Source organism: Corvus kubaryi, unplaced genomic scaffold (genome assembly GCF_017639235.1).
Source record: "Corvus kubaryi isolate FWS band 111438036 unplaced genomic scaffold, C.kubaryi_AGA036_p1.0 133, whole genome shotgun sequence".
NCBI lineage: Eukaryota > Metazoa > Chordata > Aves > Passeriformes > Corvidae > Corvus > Corvus kubaryi.
Window position 1 is genome coordinate 7,664,024 of NW_024580667.1, and position 20,822 is coordinate 7,684,845.

Sequence of the window (20,822 nt, forward strand, 5' to 3'; positions counted from 1 at the left end):
ACCTGTGCCACGTGCCACCTGCAGATGCACTGAGGTTGAGATAAGCACGATTTAAACTTGGGTCTTTGGGTAGCTAATACATTATTAAACACCAGCTCTGCTGGTATCTGATTTTCGTTTCCTTTTTGAACAAAGCAGTGCATTCTCTGCAGTTAAGAATTCCACTGAGCAGTATTGTTGGAAAGGCTTTTGAAGTTTAGCAGTGATAGATGTGTAACAGGAGCTGTGTCATGCACCACCTCATGCAAAGTTTTTGTGAATCTTTGCCTAGACATCAGCTGCCTCTTGGTTACTGCTGTGATCTTGAGCCACAATCGAAAAAAGCATTTGTTGACTGAGACTATATTTACCTTCCAGTAGCCCTTGGGTACTGAAGTTCAGATAGAATCTTTTTGTTGTTGGATACAAGAATTTTGAAATGGAAAGTGTAGGGGGTTTTGTTTGGTTTTTGTCACTCATCATGTTAGTATGAATGTAATAGTTACTTTACAAAAATTTTATGTAGGTGATTATCTAATCCTGAAAAGGACTCTTTAAATTCTGTTTAATTCTTGTTCAGTTTCACAAAAAATGCTTCAGGCTGCTTGGATTTGTAGTGATGTAAAGACAAAAGAGTTTGAGCTCTATTAATAGATGAGTATTTTTGGATAATTATGCTACTTAGTTTTCCAGACTGTTATTTCTAGTGTGTTGTAAATTAGACATCTATATTTTGTGATAGCTTCAACTTTTTCTGCAAACTGTTCAGAATTTCACTGGGAGTAAATATATAACAGTTCCATTTTACTCAGGTCGGACTAATTAAAGTTATGCCTACATGGTGGCACAGTGGGACTGAGTAAAGACCTGAACTAGCACATTCTAGTGCTATATAGACATACCTGTGATATGTTAAGTGTTTCAATGTCACTATTTGAGACATTATTCTCACCCTTGTGTTTAAGCTACTGTCTCTCTTGATAGCTAAAATGCATTAGATCTTGAATGCTAAAATGCATTATGGTAGTTTTTCTACACAAGCAGTTTAGGAAGGATGAAAAGGTGTGATGGCTTAAAAGATTGTGTTTTCTTTCTTACAGAAAATGCCAGAAGCCTCAGAAGACCACAATCATTGGAAGGTCTGTTGACTTCCGTTTTCTGGTAATCTGGAACATCATCCATCTGGCATGGCGCAGGGCAGCCAACAGCTTGACGTGCAGGTACTCCATGATCTCCGGCAGCGTTTCCCTGAGATACCTGAAGGGGTGGTATCTCAGTGCATGCTTCAGGTATGGTAAAGAGTCTGTGTATTTTATTTTGGTATGAAATGTGTGTTTACTATGAGTATCCTTTTTAGTAGTACGCTTGGAGCATATATTTTCTTTCTCCTGGTTATATTTTAAAAGGTTGGAGGACTCCACTACTTGCATTTCTGTCTTGTCTTTTAGGTGTAAAAATTTTGTCATTCTTCACTTAGGTTTGTGGGGTTTTTTTTCATTGATGTTTTTTCGTTGTCTGTGTGACCTGTGACTGTATGCATTTGGGGAATAAAGAAAGTGGCTAATGGGATGTTAATTGGTGATGGCCACATAAATAACATACATATACTGGAGGAGGTTTTAATAAACAGTCACTCATCCTTCCAAGATAAGGAGCTGGACTTAGCTAGGAATCTGATAGTTTTCCCTCTTCATGGTGTCTTTTTCCCATGGCTCTCCAGAGGTTTAGTTTCACTTCTCTCTTTTTAGGTCAAGTGGTGGTTCTTCTCCCTGCACTCCTTTTCCTTTCCATTTCATCCTTCCACCCCACCTTCATCTAAAATCAGAAATTGGAAGTGATAATAAATTACCACATGTAATAAGTAGTGGTCATCTGGGAATATCTTCAGTGTAATGGGAAGATTCAGGAATGGAATAGAAGCATGCAAGATCTGATTTGGCTTTGGTGGCCATGGCTGAAGTTGGAAAGCTGTATTTGCATCCTGCCTGTCCCTGGTAGATGAGTAGGTTTACTTAGAACAGGGGTTGTAATTTTTGCATTTTGTCTTCTAAACCTTACAAATAAAAATTAATTGCTTCCACAAAATGTAAAGCAGGGGAAGCCCTTCAGTTTAAAGCTTTATTTGTCCTGGCAGTCTCTCTTCTATACTGTTAAGTACATGATCCTTTTGATGAACTGTGTTTGTCATAGACATTTTTAAACCAATAAAATTAAAGAACCCCAAATGCTGCAGAAGCATATGGTGTTGTGTGTCTATAATATGGCATTCTGGGTAGCTAGTTAACTTTGCACAGCAAATACTTGTTATGTTTTTAAGTATAGATTTTGTTTCCAAACCCACTTTATATTTAAAGATGTGTGAGCTGGTTTCCAATAACCATTTGCAATAAATGCTCTAGATTTAAATTAGTTTTGAGTTTTAGGCCTGTCAAAAATTGCGGGTCCTTTGAAATGACAAATATATTCCATACCCTGATAAAATCAACTCGGAGCCTGTCCTGTCTACGTTCTCTTTACCTGCACCCTGACCAAGTGACCTAAGGAAGCTGAAGGCTCTGTTCATGAAATTCTGTTTAGATGGCCAGTGGCTGATGGTAGTGGTTCACATTTTTGAGACTCTTGTTTTGGCATTGTGGTGCTGGTTGTTATTACAAGGTCTGGTTTCCACATATTCTAGTCTTAATTTTTTAGTGATATGTCTGGATATTCCCACTGACAGTTGAGGTCTAGAAGGAGAGCTCAGCATGAAGGGAGGTTGTCAGGGAGAAGTTATCTGTAGAGTGAGAGCTGTTCCTATTTAAGTGCTGGACTCTTCTGTCATGTTCAATAGTAAGTCTTCAAATAAGATGCTGAATATGTGTGTTCATCTGATAGTGAAATCATATGAAATTTTGGGAAAGTCATCTTCACTCTGGTATTAAGACTGACTAGGTCCATGAGAAAAGAAACGTAACATGACTGTTCAGCCAGTGGATAAGCTGTTGAAAATTGTATTGCAAGGCAATATGTGTATTAATATGCATACAAGTTTATATATTGATAGTGTTTAAAATAGAAGTGCAGCCATTATTAATGTATATTCCTTAGAATGGTAATTTTAGCACACTGAGGAAAGCAGGGGTGTATGTTTATATATAAATACGTACACACTTGCTGTGGAGGGAGGTGCTCTCTGTCACAGAAGGTACCTTGGGTCATGTGTAACAAAGTTAGGGTGCTAAGAGCCAGATTTAGTTGAACTTAAAGTGAAATTTGTTTTCTTTAGCTACTATTACAATTAAAATCTGAACCACAGCTGAGGCAGGCTGTTACATGATAAAGTGGGGAGAAAAGAAGTCCACCATCTGGAATGCTTTCTAGTGATTTTACTTGTTTGGAAAAGCTATCATTTGTGTTGTTCTTTTAACAGATTACATTAAGCTAAAATGAGTGGAGAGGGCAAGAAGGGAAAAGGAATTCTCTGTTATATTTCTCATTTGATTAATAATTTATTGTCTGTATAGTTTCAACTGCTAGCACCACAGAACAAGTCTGTATAGTTTCAACTGCTAGCACCACAGAACAAATCAAACATTTAAAAGGGTTATTTGGTTTTTCACTGATGTATTGAATAAACCTTTTTTAGCCTTAAGCTTGAAATTCTTAAAGGCAGTTTAAATTTTGTTGGAGTTGTAATGTTCTTTGCAGAATCACCAGTACTTCTTCAAGCAGTACTTTGACTTCATTGTTGAGGTATTAAATACTGTTCTACCAATAAAAGCTGGTTTAAAATGTTGAGTTTTTAAACTTCCAGGTGAAAGAAATACTCAGATAAACAGTAAACTGAAAGTGAAAACAGTAGACACTCAGATAAACATTAAAATAATATCTGCATTTTTATTTTGCTTTTCCAGAGTTTGCATTTTTGATCTAGTTTAATTTGATTTGTATTGTTACTAGAAGTAGTTAATTTTACAGACCTGTTCCTTGAAGAACCCGCAAAGAGTTGTAACTGTTGCTTTCCTAAAACTGGACTCGTTTTTTTTTAATATGTCATAGTGTAACTAGTGTTACCAGAGCATTTTTCCAGATGCCATGTGAGCTATGTTTTACTTGCATACCATGTAGCAAATATCATCTTCATTTCACAATACCTGTGTGTGAAACGTTACCCGTAATTGTGTCCAGGCTGGACCTGGTTGTGGCCTCAGCTGAATGCTGAGCATGGAGTGGTGACTCTTTCCTGTGCTCTGTGACAGTAATAGGTGTCTGTTCTTGCTCCTAGAACAACAACAACCTTGATGCCTGTTGTCGAGCCCTTGCGCAGGAGAGCAACAAGTATTTGTATATGGAGTACCACAGCCCTGATGACACCAGAATGAATAGAAATAGCCTTTTGCACATTAATCTGGGTATTCATCCTCATACCAGCTATCAAGCGGGGGATGGAGCTCAACTTAATGGTGGTCGTACACTGGTACACAGCTCAAGCGATGGACACATTGACCCGCAGCGCACGGCAGGTAAACAGCTGATTTGCTTAGTTCAAGAACCACATTCTGCTCCCGCTGTTGTGGCAGCTTCTCCTAGTTACAATCCATTTTTCATGAATGACCAGAATAGAAATGCAGCTACTCCTCCTCCACAGCCACCTCCACAGCCATCTTCCATACAACCAGGAATGAACACGTCTGCTATGCAAGGCCCTCCTCCCACGTATATGCACATACCTCGGTACAGTACAAATCCCATTACTGTTACAGTATCACAAAACCTCCCCTCTGGACAGAGTGTACCCAGAGCTCTACAAATTCTTCCACAGATTCCAAGCAATCTTTATGGGACTCCTGGCTCTATTTATATTAGACAAACATCTCAAAGTTCTTCAGGACGACAGACTCCTCAGAATACGCAGTGGCATTCATCGCCACAGGGCCCAGTTCCACATTATACTCCTCGTCCTCTACCTGTATATCCACATCAACAGAACTACCAACCTTCTCAGTATTCTCCAAAACAACCCCAGATCCCTCAGTCGGCTTTTCGATCACCACCGGCATCCCAGTGTCCCTCTCCCTTTGGCTCTCCTCAACACCAAGTTCAACCTCCTCAGCTGAGTCATCAGAGTTCACATGTTTTCATGCCTCCTAGCCCTTCCACTGTCCCACCCCATCCATATCAGCAAGCATCCCAGACTTTTCAAAAGCAAGGTGGTCACTCTGTATCATACCTTCCTCCTTTTGCTGGACCTAGTTTATCCAAAGGTTCCATGAATAAAATAGAAATTACAGTTGAGCCACCGCAAAGACCTGGGACTGCAATGAACAGAAGCCCTTCACCAATAAGTAATCAACCATCTCAACGAAACCAGCACCCGCTGTATGCGCCCACTACTCCTCCTTCAAGCTCTCCATCCAGAGGTATGTCAGGACAACCCAAACCTCCATTTAGTGTTAATCCAGTATATATTACCTACACTCAACCAACTGGACCTGCAGGTGCACCAACACAGTCTCCTCGGGTAATGGTATCTCAGCCAAACCCAACCATTTTTAAAATCACAGTAGGTCGAGCACCGACTGAGAATCTTTTAAATTTAGTGGACCAAGAAGAGCGTTCTGCAGCACCAGAACCTATTCAGCCTATTTCTGTAATCCCAGGATCTGGAGGAGAAAAAGGAAGCCATAAGTATCAGAGAAGTTCTAGTTCTGGATCAGACGACTATGCTTACACTCAAGGTAAATGTTTCACCCTGCAAATTGTGGCATTGTAAAATGCATTTTCAGCTTGATTTTGCTACTTAGTGAGAATTTTTGAACCTGTACAGAGAAAAATAGACACTGTGTCAAAAATCAGAGGTTTTTTCTGATTTTTTTAAATACTGCCAAATTTCAGTCTAATACATAAAGAATTTCTAAGGGTCTTAACGTTGCTGTGGTTTTGATGTTAGGGGACTTTCTTAAAACACTGCAGTTAACAATGATAAGTAGTTTATTCATATGCTGTGTGTCAGTTTTGTGAATTCTGCATTGAAGAACCGAGTCATAAATTTACATGTGGATTTTTATAATTTTTTGTATTTGTTCCATATTCAAGTGTTCTAGAACACCTGAAGTACTGGCTTCTGTATTTGGTTTAGATTGAAGAATATTAAATGAAATAGGAGAGAGAGATAAGAATGCAGCTAAAAAAACTTTGTCAATACAAATATTTTTTTGAAAGGTAATAAAATAATACTTTGAAGAACTTAAAAGTTCACTTCTTCTACTTGAAATTTTCAAAGAGGAAGAAGAGATTGGCAGACAAATTTTAGGATATGTGTTCTGCTGCACAGGGATAAAACATAGTTTTAATGCCATATATAAATGAAGAATTCAGTAATTCAGTAAAGAAAAAAAGGGGAATTAAACCATAAGCTGAAAACTACTTTTCTTGGAGTCATCTGCTGTATAGATTTGTAATATTTAAAACTGAGCAAGCGAATCAATCTGCAAGCATTCAAACCAGTCATTTGGGTAATGACAGAATAATAACCTGCATCAGGTATTTTCTGGATTTGTGCTTGGAAAAAAGAGTCTATCCCTCTGTTGTTCCTTCTAGCCTTTTTTTTACTTCAGAGAGCTGAAGTGAGACCTTATAGTGCTGCCCTGTAGTTATGCCTTTTGAGCTTTTCTAACTCATCAACAAAGCTGTTTTGTACATGGTAGACCCAATTAGAAAGTCTCTAGACCCAGTTCTTTAGTAAGAATTAGTGCCAGTAGGTCTGTGACTCTGAGGCCTTGAGCTTTATTTGGTAGTGTTACTATTACAGCTTCAGTGAAGGTTGTCATTTATGTCAGAAAAATACAAGTAGCTTCGCATAGCTGTGAAAAACATATTCTGAAACGTAAAACCTGGTTTTGCCTTTGTGTCTTCCACCAGATTTGTGTATCTGAAAAGCAAACCAAGTAAAATAATGAGTATATGCCTTTTGGGGTGTTTGCATTGGTGGCAATACCTACCTACCAGAGCTTTTTTTTATTGCTGCACTCTGAACTCTTGATAGAAATAAATTATAGAAGAAGAAACACTTTACTACCACAAAGGAGTCCTAGAAAAGAGTATATTTAACAGCTTAACAGGGAACAAGTTTATTTAATTTTCTCTTGAATGTGAACCATTGTAAAAAGCGTTACCAGAAATTCATCCTGGTGTCTGTACTTTGACTGCTTCTTTGTAATATGAGTCATGTTTGATGAGTTGTACTAGAGTATAATGTGAAGCTATGAAATGTAGTCACACCGTGTTAAGTTGGAGGAATCACACAAAGACAAGGTTTGGTAACAGTAGTGGAAAATTATTCAGTCTGGTATTGTACATTTTTTCTTAATTCTGCTTGCATGACTTATGCTACTTGAAAAAGTAGAGAACAGTTCTGTTCAATAATTCTGGTGCCAGAAGTATAAAAACACTTGGTGTTACTCTTTGCTAGGTTTTTGGGTGTTTGTTCTTTGGTTGTGAATTGGTGAATCCATACAAAATCCAAATTACAGTGCTACATTTTTGTGTGGAATGCTGATATCTGCTTCTAACAGGTTGGGTTGTTCTTAGGCTTTTGCAGTAAGTTGTCATGTTGCTGCTTATTTTTCTAACTCCTTTTAGCTCATATGTGAATATTCTTGTGTGTTACGTGCTTTTCCTTTGCCTTTGTTGGATGGGCTGAAGAAAAGGGCAAGTGCTGGCTGGGGCTTTTCATGAAGTAGCTTTTGGCAGGTTCTGCAGCGTCCTTATTTTAAACAGTTTGCTGGAACATTGTTATATGAGCAGCATGTTTGTCTGAATACCCACATCAAATGTCTTATTTTTCTCTGTCCTAGCAGACTTCAATCACGTAAAACCAGCCTCATCAGAAAGGATTAAGCATCGCATTAACTTGGCCAGCTTTGCATCATGATGAAATACTGAGAAATGCTCTTCTTTAGGAAACTGAATATTATCTTCTAGCTAGGCAAAATTCTTTTCTTTGGTTCTCTGGGAGCCCAATATCAGCTTGTGACTGAGAGTCATAAATTTCAGTACCATGATGAAAATGAGGGAATGGCAAGCAGCAGAGAGAGGTTGGAGAAATCAATCTGTTGTAGAATTAAGAGTCTGAAGCACCTGAGCTGGCTCAATTTCTTATTTTCTGGGTTCTGTAGTAATTTTGTTAAAGCTCTATAGTTTTTCCTTTGAACCCTGGGGAACTTACAGTATTGAGGATTACAGTATTCCCTAAAAAGCCAAGACTACTTAAGAGTTATACCACAGTTTGTAATAGCAGTGAAAAAAAACCAATTCAGGACTGACATTTGGCTAATGTCTCAAGGCTGGTGTGTCAGCTGCTGTTGAGCAGCAGGTATGAAGTGTGTGTTACCATCTGATCTTACCTCTGGTTTTTGTGTTGGTTTTTTTTTTGTCAGTAGAGTATTAGTATAACTAGGTTGCTGTTTCATCCTGAGAAGTTGTCTCCTTGTACAGGTGCCTTTGTATTTTTGAGACGAGAAAGACCAAATGCAAAAAAAGAAGCTTTGACCAAAATGGTAATAACAACTTCAAGTTACTGTCTAAAATGTGGTTTTATTCTGGAAGAACTTTTTTCTAAATTGTAGTTCATTTGGCATGAAAGCATCTTCCCACTGATACTTGGCTGCATGTCTACAATCACTTTTTTTTTTTCCAGAAAGGTCACTCGTGAATCTTAAGCATAACTTAAGAATTCAGTGTTCCAGGTTTTTATGTGCTAGTAACTATTTCTTCTGTGTAAAACATTAGCCTTGCTGTTACATCAGCGAGCAAGGATGGAGAGATTAGCAAAGGAACTGAAGCTTGAGAAAGAAGAGCTCGAACGCCTGAAAACCGAAGTCAATGGTATGGAGCATGATCTGATGCAGAGGCGGCTTCGAAGAGTCAGCTGTACAACTGCAATTCCAACAGTAAGCAATTTGTTAGTATTTTAATCCAACATACACATTTATTTTTTGTGTTTTAATGAAACTAAAGTACTGTTCAAAAAATACTTTTGAGTATAAAATCTTCAGTCTTTGGAGATGATTTAAGTACTTGATTTGTCATAAGGTAGTTGAACCAGATGTGTCCAGTTTTCTTAAGTGTTCCCAACAAAACTTCAGAAAGTTGTATGCATGTGCTCTTGTGGACCACAGAACTGAATATAGTTGCTTTCATAACAACCAATAAAAGTATGCCCAAGTCTATTCAATAAGCCTAAGCCATATAGAGCTTGGTGGTCATGCAGGAAGGTTTAACTTTTATTTTTAAAACAGTATTTTGTTGTTTGAGTAGTTGCTTCTCATAGACAGTATTTTCTCGTTTGGTATGTGCAGGATGTGCCAAATAACTTTTCACTGGCAGTGTTGCCTGAAAAAGTTGGAACTCTCCTATTTTCCTTGTTGATTCTTCTTATCTCTGTGACTTCCACCTGCAAGTGACTCTAGCTCAAATGTGTGTGGCTCTGATAAGGGAATGCATCTGGCTGAGAAACAGCTTCCACTGTGTGCAGTTGTTAAGCAAATCAGCTCAGACTTACTGGCTGTGTTGACACAAACAGTGCACACAGGTGTAGGCTGGAAGGCACAGAAGGGCTGTTGGCTGCTTAACTACAGGGCAGCATTTGGCAAGGATGTACCTGGGAGAAGTGCAGAGGCACTGAGTGTGCCAGGGTGAGGTTAGGAAAGCCAGAGACCAACTGGAGTTGAATCTGGCACAGGATTTCAAAGACCAAAAGAAAGGCTTCTGTAGCTACCTAGGTGACAGCAGGAAGACCAGTGAAAATGTGGGCTCATGGATGAGCAAGATGGGAGAACTGGTTATGTAGGACATGGAAAAGGCTTCAGATACTGAATAAACTTGGCACAGTCTTTAAGGAATCCCAGGTCTCAGAGACCCTGGGAAAAGTGTGAAGCAAGGAAGGTATTCTCTTCCCTTAGTGGAAGAGAATCAGGTCAAGGAATGCTTAAGCAAAGCAGTCATACACGAGGTCATAATCCTGGATGAGATGCACCTATGACTGCTAAGGGAGCTGGCAGGTGTCATTGCAAGGCCACTCCAGATAATCTTCAGTTGATTAATGGTGTTTGGGAAAGTGCCCAAAGACTAGAGGAGAGCAAATGTAACTGCTGTCTTCAAGAAGGGGAGGACCCAGGGAGCTACAGGCTGGTCAGCCTCACCTTGATCCTTGGGAAAGTGATTTGAGCAACTAATGCTGGTGCCTATTTCCAGGCACATGAAGGACAAGAAAGTGATCCGTAGTAGTCACATAGAATCACCAAGGGGAAGCCAAGCTTGACTGATTTGGTAAACTTCTAGGATGCAAAGTTTGTCCTGGTAACCACTAGATAGACAGTGGTTATTGTCTGTCTAGACTTTGGCAAGGCTTTCAACATTGTCTCCTGTAAGATCTTTATAGAGAAGCTGATGAAGTATGGGCTGGATTAGCACTTAAGTTCATTGGAAACTGGATGAACAGCCAGGTCAAAAGTGTGGCAATCAGTGGCACAAAGTTTGGTTGGAGGCTTGGCAGAGCAGTTGGACCAGATGACCTCCAGAGGTCTCTTGCGACCTCAAATGTTCTGTAATTTTGTGACTGTGATGCTGCAATGTATCCTGGAATAAAACGTTAGTGATTGATGCTGCTAGCATTAAGAAAGCTTTGCATTCCAGTAACTTAGGGTTTCTTAATGATATGCAAATATATGCACTTAAATAACTGATTAATCTGTTAATAATTACAATCTTTCATCATTGAATGATTTAAATATACTGGGCTAGAAGGTTTGGCTTCTTGGAGCTTCTTGGGTTGATGCAAATGAATAAAGCTTTTGACCTCATTCAGTTATAATTGAGTAATAGTTAATGTGGGCTACAGCTTGTATTCTATTTTCTGATCATCTTGATGCAAGGTAGCATCAGCAAGTCATCCATTTATACAGAATTTAGTGATGTGTGTGGTTTTATAAACTGGAGTTCAGCAACGTCATACTAACGAATTCTAGTATTAAGTAATTTGTCTGTTTGTTTTACTCATTACATGCCAATAGAAGAATGTTTTTTTGAGGGCAAATGAGTTAGGGGTAATGGGCCAGTTTGGCTTCTTTCAGTGCCCTGTCTATATTCAGTTTTTAATAAAGCTGTTAACAAAGATATAGCAATGTTATTTCTATTTGAAATAAGATGCTGACTTTCCCACAATTACTATTTTGGGATGTTTCTTTCTAGCCTGAGGAAATGACCAGATTGAGAAGCCTCAACAGACAACTCCAGATAAATGTTGACTGTACACTGAAAGAAGTTGATCTCCTTCAATCTAGAGGTATTGAACTGGTACTTTTTAAAAAACATCATTTGAATATGGACACAAATGTTAATCTGCTGGAGGGTAGGAGAGCTCTGCAGAGGTGTCTGGACAGATTGGATCAATGGGATGAGGTCAACTGTATGAGGTTCAACAAGACAAAGTGCTGGGTCCTGCACTTGGGTCACAACAACCCCAGGCAGAGCTGCAGGCTGGGGAAGAGTGGCTGGAAAGGTGCCTGGAGGAAAAGGGCCTGTGGGTGCTGGTCAACAGCAGCTGAACATGAGCCAGCTGTGCCCAGAGGGCCAGGAAGGCCAATGGCACCTGGCCTGGATCAGCAGTAGTGTGGCAGCAGGACCAGGGCAGTGATTGCCACCCTGTGCTCGGCACTGGTGAGGCCACACCTCAAATTCTGTGTCCAGTTTTGGGCCGCTGACTACAAGAAAGGCATTGAGGGGCCGGAGTGAGTCCAGAGAAGGGCAATGGAGCTGGGGAAGGGTCTGGAGCACAAGTGTGATGAGGAGCAGCTGAGGGAGCTGGGGGTGTTCAGCCTGAAGAAAAGGAGGCTCAGGGGGACCTTATTGCTCTTTACAATAATATGAAAGGAGGCTGTGGCAAGGTGGAGTCTCTTTCCCAGGTAACAAGTGACAGATGAGAGAAAACAGCCTCAAGTTGCACCAGGGCAGGTTTAGATTGGATATTAGGGAAAATGTCTTCAGGGCAAGAGTTGTCAAGCATTCGAACAGGCTACCTAGGGAAGTGGTGGAGTTGCCGTCCCTGGAGGTATTTAAAAAACCTGCAGATGTGGCAGCTGGGGACATGGGTTAGTGATTGACTTGGCAGTGCTGGGATAGTGGTTGGACTCAATGATTTTGGAAGTCTTTTCTAACCTAAATGATCCTATGATTCTAATATGGCATGTGCTTAAATGTGAATATTTGGAGTTTTTAGAGTTCAGTTTATATTAGCAATGACAACTTACCTTTAAAAGGTGAGGTTTTTTCAGTTGCAACCTAATAAGCTTGACTTGCTAATACTTTTGTTGGCCAAGTTAAATTCCAGTAGCAAGAAAGTGGTGACATAAAATGACTTTATCAAGAGCATATTAAAAAAAACCTATGCCTTTGTAAAGATCCTTTACTTAAAATTTTAATTTTTTGCTGGCAAAGGCTGTGGCCAAGTAATACAGAACTGAAGTATGAGTTGCAACCAGGAGGCTGGCAAACAAAAATTCTACTAGGGTCTTTAAAAATCTTTTTTGCAACAGAAACTTGTCTTAAATGGAAACAAACAGATTAGGATATCCACAGTCCTTTTTTATCAATGAAGTATCCTGTAGGAAGACATACGTTTCACATGTTTTCAAAGCAATACAAAATGTTCACTGGAGTTGATTTTTTCAATATGGGGTTGTCTGGCTGAAAATTACTGTGATTGACAGAAAACTAAAAATATGTGACAAAACTTGTGAAAAAGCTAAGATACAGTGTCATAATAAAAAGATGTATAAAATAAGAAGCTTCTTGATGTTCATATCACTGGCATAGGCATTTAAATAACCTTCAAGTTACACTTTCTTTCCTTTCTTTTCGGACAGGAAACTTTGATCCGAAAGCCGCATGTAACTTCTATGATAACATAGAGCCTGGTCCTGTTGTGCCACCAAAGCCATATAAAAAAGGTAGGTCAACAAACAGGTATCATCACCTAATCTGCACTGAGTGAGTTTTTTTTTCTTTTTTAAAAAGTCGCTGTGGTGACAGGAAGCAACTCTACTTATTTAACTTTTCTCTCCATATAGTTCAAACCAGAACACTTTTATCTAAGTGCAGTAATCCTAGCTACAGCTTGTTTTCCTCAGGCAGATTGTTGCAGATGAATGTTCTGTTAATACCACCTTGATTATAAGTAGTTATTCCCTATTAGAAAAAGAGCTGAAATAGCCAATGTGGAATGCTATGCTCTGATACAGAAAAACCAGCGGTCTTTTCCTGAAAATGGTATGTGTGATAAGATTTATAATATTGTGTCTCCTCTTGCTGTAACTAGCATGTACTGCACTTGTTAGTAAAAAAGAAGTAGCTCTTCTGAATCAGTAATCATACAGTCTCCCTGACACTCCATTTGTAAATAAATTCTGGTTGCTGATAAGCACTCCACAAAGGTTTCTGTAGATGAATTTTGAATTCATATCAGGAAATTTTTCCCCTCTTTTGAAGCAAGTATCTTACTCCTCAATGTAATAAAAGTATTACTGTGTGGAAGTTTAAAAGAAAGGGAAAGCCCTGCTGCTTGTGGCTCAAAGAAAAGGTAGTACCGGGAGGAGTTCCCTGCATTAGGTAGCAGGGAGCATCAAGTTGAGCCATGGTGTGAAGGCAGCTGCCTGGGGTCACATTAAATTGCAGTGATCATCTGGTTGATTTAAGGAACTGTTGCTTTGTGATGCTTGAAGACATTCTCTTAATTACACTATCGTATTTGATTTATTATTTCAAAGCAAAATAATGTGCAAAACTGGCATGAAATAAGTTATTTTATTTAGTGGTTAGGAAGATAGTGCCTTGTACAACCAGCTTCCAGGTTTTGTCTGCCAGCTTATTAGAGATCGGTTCTAGGGCCGCTGTACTGTATTCAGAGCTTGGATTTTTACATGGAGACATCGGGTTTTGTTTTTTTCTTAAATAATAAATACTGTTTAATATTCAGCTGTTGAAAGTGTGGGCAGACAGACGGGGTGGCCAGACAAGGGTGTGCTCTATGCTGCCATCTGGCCAGTCAATGGAACGCAGTCAAGTGCCCACACTGCTCGGCTTATGAGGAATTTGTTGAGGTCAAGCACTGCTAATGTGACTGTGCAGCTTCTGGGCTGTTTTGTGTTTGCATCTAAGCAAAGATGTTACTTTTATTTCCTTTGTTTGTCTCTGAAGATTTAAGTACTGTTTGCACTAAGGTTGTCATCAGCAGTCTGCTGCATTTCTTAGCAGGTGGGGCAGCAACTGCAAATTACTTTGTGTGCAGTTAGAAATTGCAGGCCTTTGTTAGACATAAGTTCACAGATGTTTAGCAGCTGGGTATCTTAGCCATGCCTTCTAGGTATGCGTTAATGTTAATAAATATTAACATTTTGTAACATGCTGTGTTCCCACATCCTGGGAGTATTCCTTACTTATAGTAGATAACCTGAGATCTTGAGGTGGTGTCAGGAGACATGGAAAACTAAGTGTTTCTGTGGGTTAAGACCTAATATGTGATTTGCATACATACTGGTTTTATGAATGAAAACAGACTTAAATGCTGCTTCATATACATACATCCCTGCTTCAAAGGCATGAGGAAGAATTGTCTTGTTTTGAAATAGGCCTGTCATTTTATTTTTAGATTGTATTCTTTTTCAGCCTGAATAAATGCTAGAAAAATGTCTTTTGTCAGACTGTTTGAAGGAACTAAGTTAGAAGTAGTTTTCCCCTTCAGGTAAAGCAAGGTTATTGTAGTTTAAAATTTGGAAATAGACTACTGTGTGTAAACCAGTGAAGTCTTTCCTTAACAGGATGGTGCTGCAATGCCAGTAACAAACTTGTATGTTTTAAGCTGTTAAACCTTTAGCAGGATCAGTGACCTAACAGTGGTGAGTGCTCTTCTTGGTTTTAAGGTGTTATGGTTAAGTGAGTCTTCACAGAAATGAAACACTTTAAATATTCAGATTTCACAAACTGAATTAGAAGTGCCTTAGTAAAAGATTTCCATGTTAATTTTAAGACAGACTGTTTAATTAGATGACCTTCCAGTAGTGTGGTCTTGACTATTAACCCTTCTCTTCTGAAATAAAATGTTTTCTTTTGGCTTTTCTTTAGAGCATCAGAACAGCTCCAAACAGACTCCACGGACTCAGCCAAGAGATGAAGACTTTGAAGGGGCCCCATGGAATTGTGGTAGCTGCACCTTCCTAAATCACCCAGCACTAAATCGCTGTGAACAGTGTGAAATGCCACGATACACCTGAAATTCAGGAAGGGGCTGCATTGGGTTGAACACAGGCTCTCAAGCCAACAGCTGTAAGAGAAGGAAACATGGGGAACCTTTCAGTCCATCTGCCCGGCCTTTGCCAGTCAACAATCTTCATATTGCAAGGGGTGGGAGTAATGTGTTAGGATGTTTCTGCTTCTGCTGCACTAGAAAATAAATAAATTAAGGGTTAAATTCCTTCCCATTGCAGTGAGCAAAGCAGAAAACAAAACCTGAAAATGGGAAAGGATTAATTTTGAGAAGAATGTATGCAGGAAAGCAAATAACTACTGGTGTTTATTCCTGTGGTTATAGTTACTGCTTAGTGGCTCTAAAAAAAAACCAACCCACAACTACTGTTTTTTAAAAGAAAATTATAGGACTCTTAGTAATGGTGTGAAGTGTTACACTTAACCAGAAAAACTGAAGAGCCAGAGCTGACTTAACCTGGCCACAGCTAGCTGGAAAACAAAGGCTCCCTGTGCTTCTAGATTGTAAGCTACTGAAAAAGAAGACAGATAAATGCAATGGTAAATTTTGCAATGTATAAAAAAACAAGGAGAAGGGTATTTGTAATTGCTGCTTTTTTTCAGGGTAATTTATGTCTACAAAAAATTGCTGATTGAAATAGTGACCTGAGGTGACTAAATGAGGAACTGTATGAGTGTTACAGAGAGTGTAATCAGAGGTAATTTTTTACAATCCCGTTTGCCTGTACAGTGCTCACCTGGCTGTGTCAACACTGGTAATAAACCAAGAATGAATTCTACCACGTTGCAGATGAAAATCCTGCTGCATGCTTTCATTGGGCCGTCGTGTTTCCAAGCTCAAAGGATGCTTTTCTACACAACCTTCTGAGCCTGTGCTGTGCAGCAGCATAGTGACATATGCCAAACACAGGCTACTCCAATTCTGCTTGGAAGACTTGGGCTCGGCCATGGTTGTGTTTGAGAAGAGTTTGTTCCCAGTTCCTTAGGCCTTTTCAGCTTCCAATTTGTGAAGAATTCATGATGTTTACAGCACAGAAGGTACTTTGTGCCCCAGATCAAAGTTAGCTGAAAAATAATTACTCAGCTCTTCAGTAAAGGTTTATTTGCACATTATTAATAAACCAGCCTGTACAAAATAGCAGATACCAGATCCTGAAAAATTACACACTGCATTCTTTCTATTTTGGTCAGGAAATATTTGTCATAGGTTAAAGAACACGAGATGAGTTTAAAAATCCTACTGGTACTTTTCTGCCTATGATACACTGTATTCTAAAGGTGATGTTCAATCTGTCTGAATGCTTCAGGCTGCTGGAATAAAGCACTCGATACTTACGAGATCAAACATGGGTTTGGGCAGCTGAATGATTCTGTGACACAACCGTGTGATTGAGTAGGGTGTTCTGTGTGCTGGTCAGAGGCTGGTACAGTGCATTTGAGTTTTTATGGTATAACTTCATCACAATTCAGAGATGGAACCAAGCACTTCAGCTGAGTTATGGTAATTGACTTTGTAAAGCAAAATTTGCTGTTAACTTTACCATGAGAGTTTTAAACTACTTCATTTTAAGCTGTTCTTAGCTCATGGCAGCCACATCCATATTGTCAATTACCACAGTTCACTTGATGTGTGACAACATGCTAAGCTGTGGTAGAACAATCATATGTCTGAATCCTTATTTAAAATGAAGCAGCATTTGCAAGGGGTGGGTGGAGAAAAGCTCATCTTGACTGTATCGCTCAGTGTGGTGTTTCTCTCCCCGCAGTTTATAAAGACAACAGTAAGAACTGAACTGTTGATCTTAGATGAGGAACCAATATTTTATCTGGCATTTTTCAATATGTTCTTGCACTAACTAAATCTTCAGGATCATTTTAAATAAGCTAAGAGATCTCCAGCAATCACTGTGCACCACTGATGAGCAAAACAAAGTCAAAGGCATCAGAGATAGTTTTCCTTCCTTCCTAATGATTTACACTGCTGTGGGGGGAGCTCATCACATGTGGAAAGGAGTAAAAATGTTACTGTCAATTACTGTCAGCTGAAATGAAAAGATACTAATTTTGTGCATGTCAGTGGACAGTTTGACAGAACTGAGAACTAGAAAACAGATGAGCAGAAGCATTGCTGTTATCAGCTGTATCATGAATGGCTCCAAACAATACCAGTAACTTCATGGCTTTTCTATCCTAATGCCTTTGCCATTGTATTATTTCAATTTTCTGTTCATGTGTACTTCTGGTGAAGTTCTAGAAGCATTTGTTTTTGCTGGAATTACAAAAAGATAGCAACTGAAGTGACAGTCAGCAAATGAGAGTAGGGGTGTCATGCAAAAATACAGTTGTGCCATTTTCAGATAGAATAGATGCTACTTTTGAAGGAGGAGGTGCAAATATGCATTCAGTCCAAAAATGCCCTGAACTGCAATAACTATACATGGAGACTTGCAAATCTTAGTCCCAGCTTCACCAGAGGAAGAGAAGGAAGGCTGCCACCACAGCAAGATACTTTTTGAAAGAATGAGTGAGCGCCGTTAAATTGAAAAATAAGTCCTTTGTACCAATGATTTTCCTCGTTTTTTTCAATTACTCTCATTTGTTGCTTGTACAAACAAACAGAGAAAACCACCACACCCTTCTGTTGTATTCTTTTACATGTAAATGCCCATACTCAAACGTTAACAGTAAAGACTTGACATGGTGCTTGAATATTTCTAGTTTGTTAGAATGTAATTGTATTTTGAATATTGGAAGATCCATTTTCCTTCTGAAAGCAGGTGATGCCATTCAAACCCCAACTGAATTGTAGATTATACCAAAAAGATTGGTTTATGGAATATTTATTGAATGCACATAAAACCCTAATGTCAGCTGGCATACAAAATGCACTGTATTGTATAAAACGTGTGTGTGTGTGTGTGTGTGAGAATGGTGGGATGCTGATGCTGTTGTGTTAATGCACTACTTGTGTTTTCTTTTTTCCTTAATGACTGAGCTTTTCCTCAACCATGCTACTAGATTGGTAGTTTGTAACTGACTTGCACATTCAGTTATTCAAAATGATCTCACTGTTCATTGAAATTTTATAAAGCTTATTTTATATTTACTGTGCTCTTAAGATGAATTCCCTTTAATTACAGGATACTACTGTAGTTCTTTAAAAGTTTATTTAGAGTGGAGCTTGTGGAAAATTATTCAGAACATAGTCAACCAAAAGAAATCCTGAACTTTGGATCTACTTTTAATTTGATGTAATTATTAGTCTTGTTTGGGTGAAGAGGAAAGGGGTGGGAAGTCAAGCAAAAGGAAGTACTTTGTAAAATGTAGTCTTAGATCAGATTGAATTGTGTATCTGTGTGTCTGTGGTATGTGTGTGTTTCCCTTGAAAAATGGGAGGTGTGGTGAAAAGGTGTAATAATTCTTAAAAGAGCTGGTCTCAGTACTTTCTGATTATGATATGCTACTGAATCACATTTTTTTTTTAAAAAAAAACCAACTTTTCTCTCAGTTACTTTATCTCTCCCAGCTATACATCTCTCCCTTCAATTTCTAAATACTTTTTCAATTTCTGAATACTTCTACATTTAATATTGATTGTAAAATCCCTTGAAACGGAAACAGAAATACTTGAGTTGAAATGGGGACAAAATAAAACCAATAAAGAATGTTTTAAAAAAGAATGTGAGAATATTAAATATGTTAAAAACAAGCTTGTCATCAGGATGATAGTTCTTTTTTTAAAATCCAGTGGTGTACCCTAGAATGTGAACATGACTATCCTGATGAGAAGTGGATGGTTGGACATAATTTAACAGCCAATTTGGTACCACAGAATTGATGTGCTCTGTACTTCAGTGACTCCAAATCCCACAAGGAAGGAAGACATGCACAGATATCACATCTCACAGTCAGTACTGTCTCTATGTGCAGCTGCATTTGTTTTCGTTTCAAATTGTCAATCTTACATGAACCCAGACATGGCTGAGTTTTGCCACAATTTCTTCAGTTGGGGCTTTCATTGCTGTTTATGTCCATAAATGCAAATATTTTTCTTGGAATAATCAGAAATCAATGGAGTTAATGCAATATTATAATCCTGGATTTCCAGTACCTTTGAAACCAATTTTAAAAAACTGTGTTCTTGAAACTTATTTATTTATGGTGGCACCAGTGTATCTAATCCATACTTCCTGCTGTGTGAAACCCTGTTAAATTTTTTCATTAAAAAAAGAAGACACGATCTTGTTTAATCCTGTATATATGGTGTCTACATTCTAGATTTGTGTATGCTGTGAATGAACTTATTACTAAGAGATGAAATTGTATAAAAGCATTCAGAGGCTATGCATGCATGGTACCTCCAGAAAGTGCATACTCCAAGTTGCAGATTCCTGCAGAAATAAATTAATAAAACTAAGCAAACATCACATCCTGCATTTGTTTTTGTATGTAGTAGGAAACATTTTTAAAAGTACAGACTTTTTTGGCCTTCATAGCCTGATTGTTTCTGGTCTCCCACTTGAACCTGTAGCTATAGCAAGTTTGTTTCAGGGCTTTTGGAGTTTTTGTTTTTGCTGAATATTGAACTGGGGTCCAAATCCTGTTCCCATGGATGTGAATGAGCAGGAATCCCATTTAGACGATGGATATTCAGTGCAGCTTCTGGTGTGGAAACAGGACATAGCATGTTCAGAGTGTGAGGCTGACCTTAGCACTTCTCCCTTACTTTGGAGTGGAAGGTTGGTACTGAAGGAGTTGCTCTATCTTCTGTAGCACCTCTGGGCTGTAGCCTGGATGATGAGCTGGATTCCTGCTCATCAGCAGTGCTGAGTGTCTGCATCACAGAAGTCCCTCTCCTGCTTTAGCCTCTTGGAAAGGCACTGCTCTGGGAGAGGGTGGAGAGTTGGAAGAGCACAAATCCGAGTGCAGGCATTTTCTAGAGCTGTGTTCTCCATCGCCTCGACGGCATCAGCTCCCCACAACTCGAACCTCAGGATCTCCGGAGCTGTTCCCCTGCTGGGCTGTGTTCACACACACTGGAGGTTCTTCAGTGCCTTCCTGCTGACAAACCTGCTGCACTTCAGTCAATACACATAGGTAAGAATTTCATTTTGCATTCCTTTTGCTAAGTTGAGTTTATCACAATTTCAGGAGAGGTTTGTATTTTAATTTTTTTTTTCCACTTTAGAAATCATTGCAGTTGAAACTGATTAAAAAAAAAAAAAAAAACAAACATACAAAAGTTAAGGTACCTGTAAAGTATACTGTGCTAATGGAAACCATACAGAGCCAAAAAGACACCAGTCTAACAACGGGTGGTCACCATTTTTTGTTGTTTCCTTGAAGTCATGAGGAGGTGGATCTGCCTGAATTGCATAAAACTGGTTGATTTATTCCTCAGAATTACTTGGTTTTGGCAGCAGTGAACTATGTCTTAAACCTGTGGCTCTTGGAGAGATGGTTTGTCCTGTGGTCTGGTAAGTATTCCTGGAATTTAGTGCTGCTGCTTCTAGTCAGTTTAGTCTATGCTGTGAATAGGTAAGTGC

The 20,822-nt window shown here is 38.9% G+C and overlaps 1 protein-coding gene across 2 annotated transcripts in view; it reads left to right on the top strand.

The window, feature by feature from the left end:
- TAB3 (TGF-beta activated kinase 1 (MAP3K7) binding protein 3) overlaps nucleotides 1–19,703 on the top strand; it is a 44,557-nt gene extending 24,854 nt beyond the window's left edge. The window contains exons 2-7 of one of the 2 annotated variants that reach the window (XM_042035653.1): nucleotides 1,080–1,268; nucleotides 4,244–5,696; nucleotides 8,749–8,909; nucleotides 11,209–11,302; nucleotides 12,882–12,965; nucleotides 15,136–19,703. In XM_042035653.1, the coding sequence (XP_041891587.1) occupies nucleotides 1,167–1,268; nucleotides 4,244–5,696; nucleotides 8,749–8,909; nucleotides 11,209–11,302; nucleotides 12,882–12,965; nucleotides 15,136–15,284 (2,043 nt within the window). In that variant the 5' untranslated portion in view covers nucleotides 1,080–1,166 and the 3' untranslated portion in view covers nucleotides 15,285–19,703. Of the gene's footprint in view, nucleotides 1–1,079; nucleotides 1,269–4,243; nucleotides 5,697–8,748; nucleotides 8,921–11,208; nucleotides 11,303–12,881; nucleotides 12,966–15,135 lie in introns of those variants that run through there. The other variant, XM_042035661.1, reaches the window with a different exon arrangement.
- The last annotated feature ends 1,119 nt before the right edge of the window (nucleotides 19,704–20,822 follow it).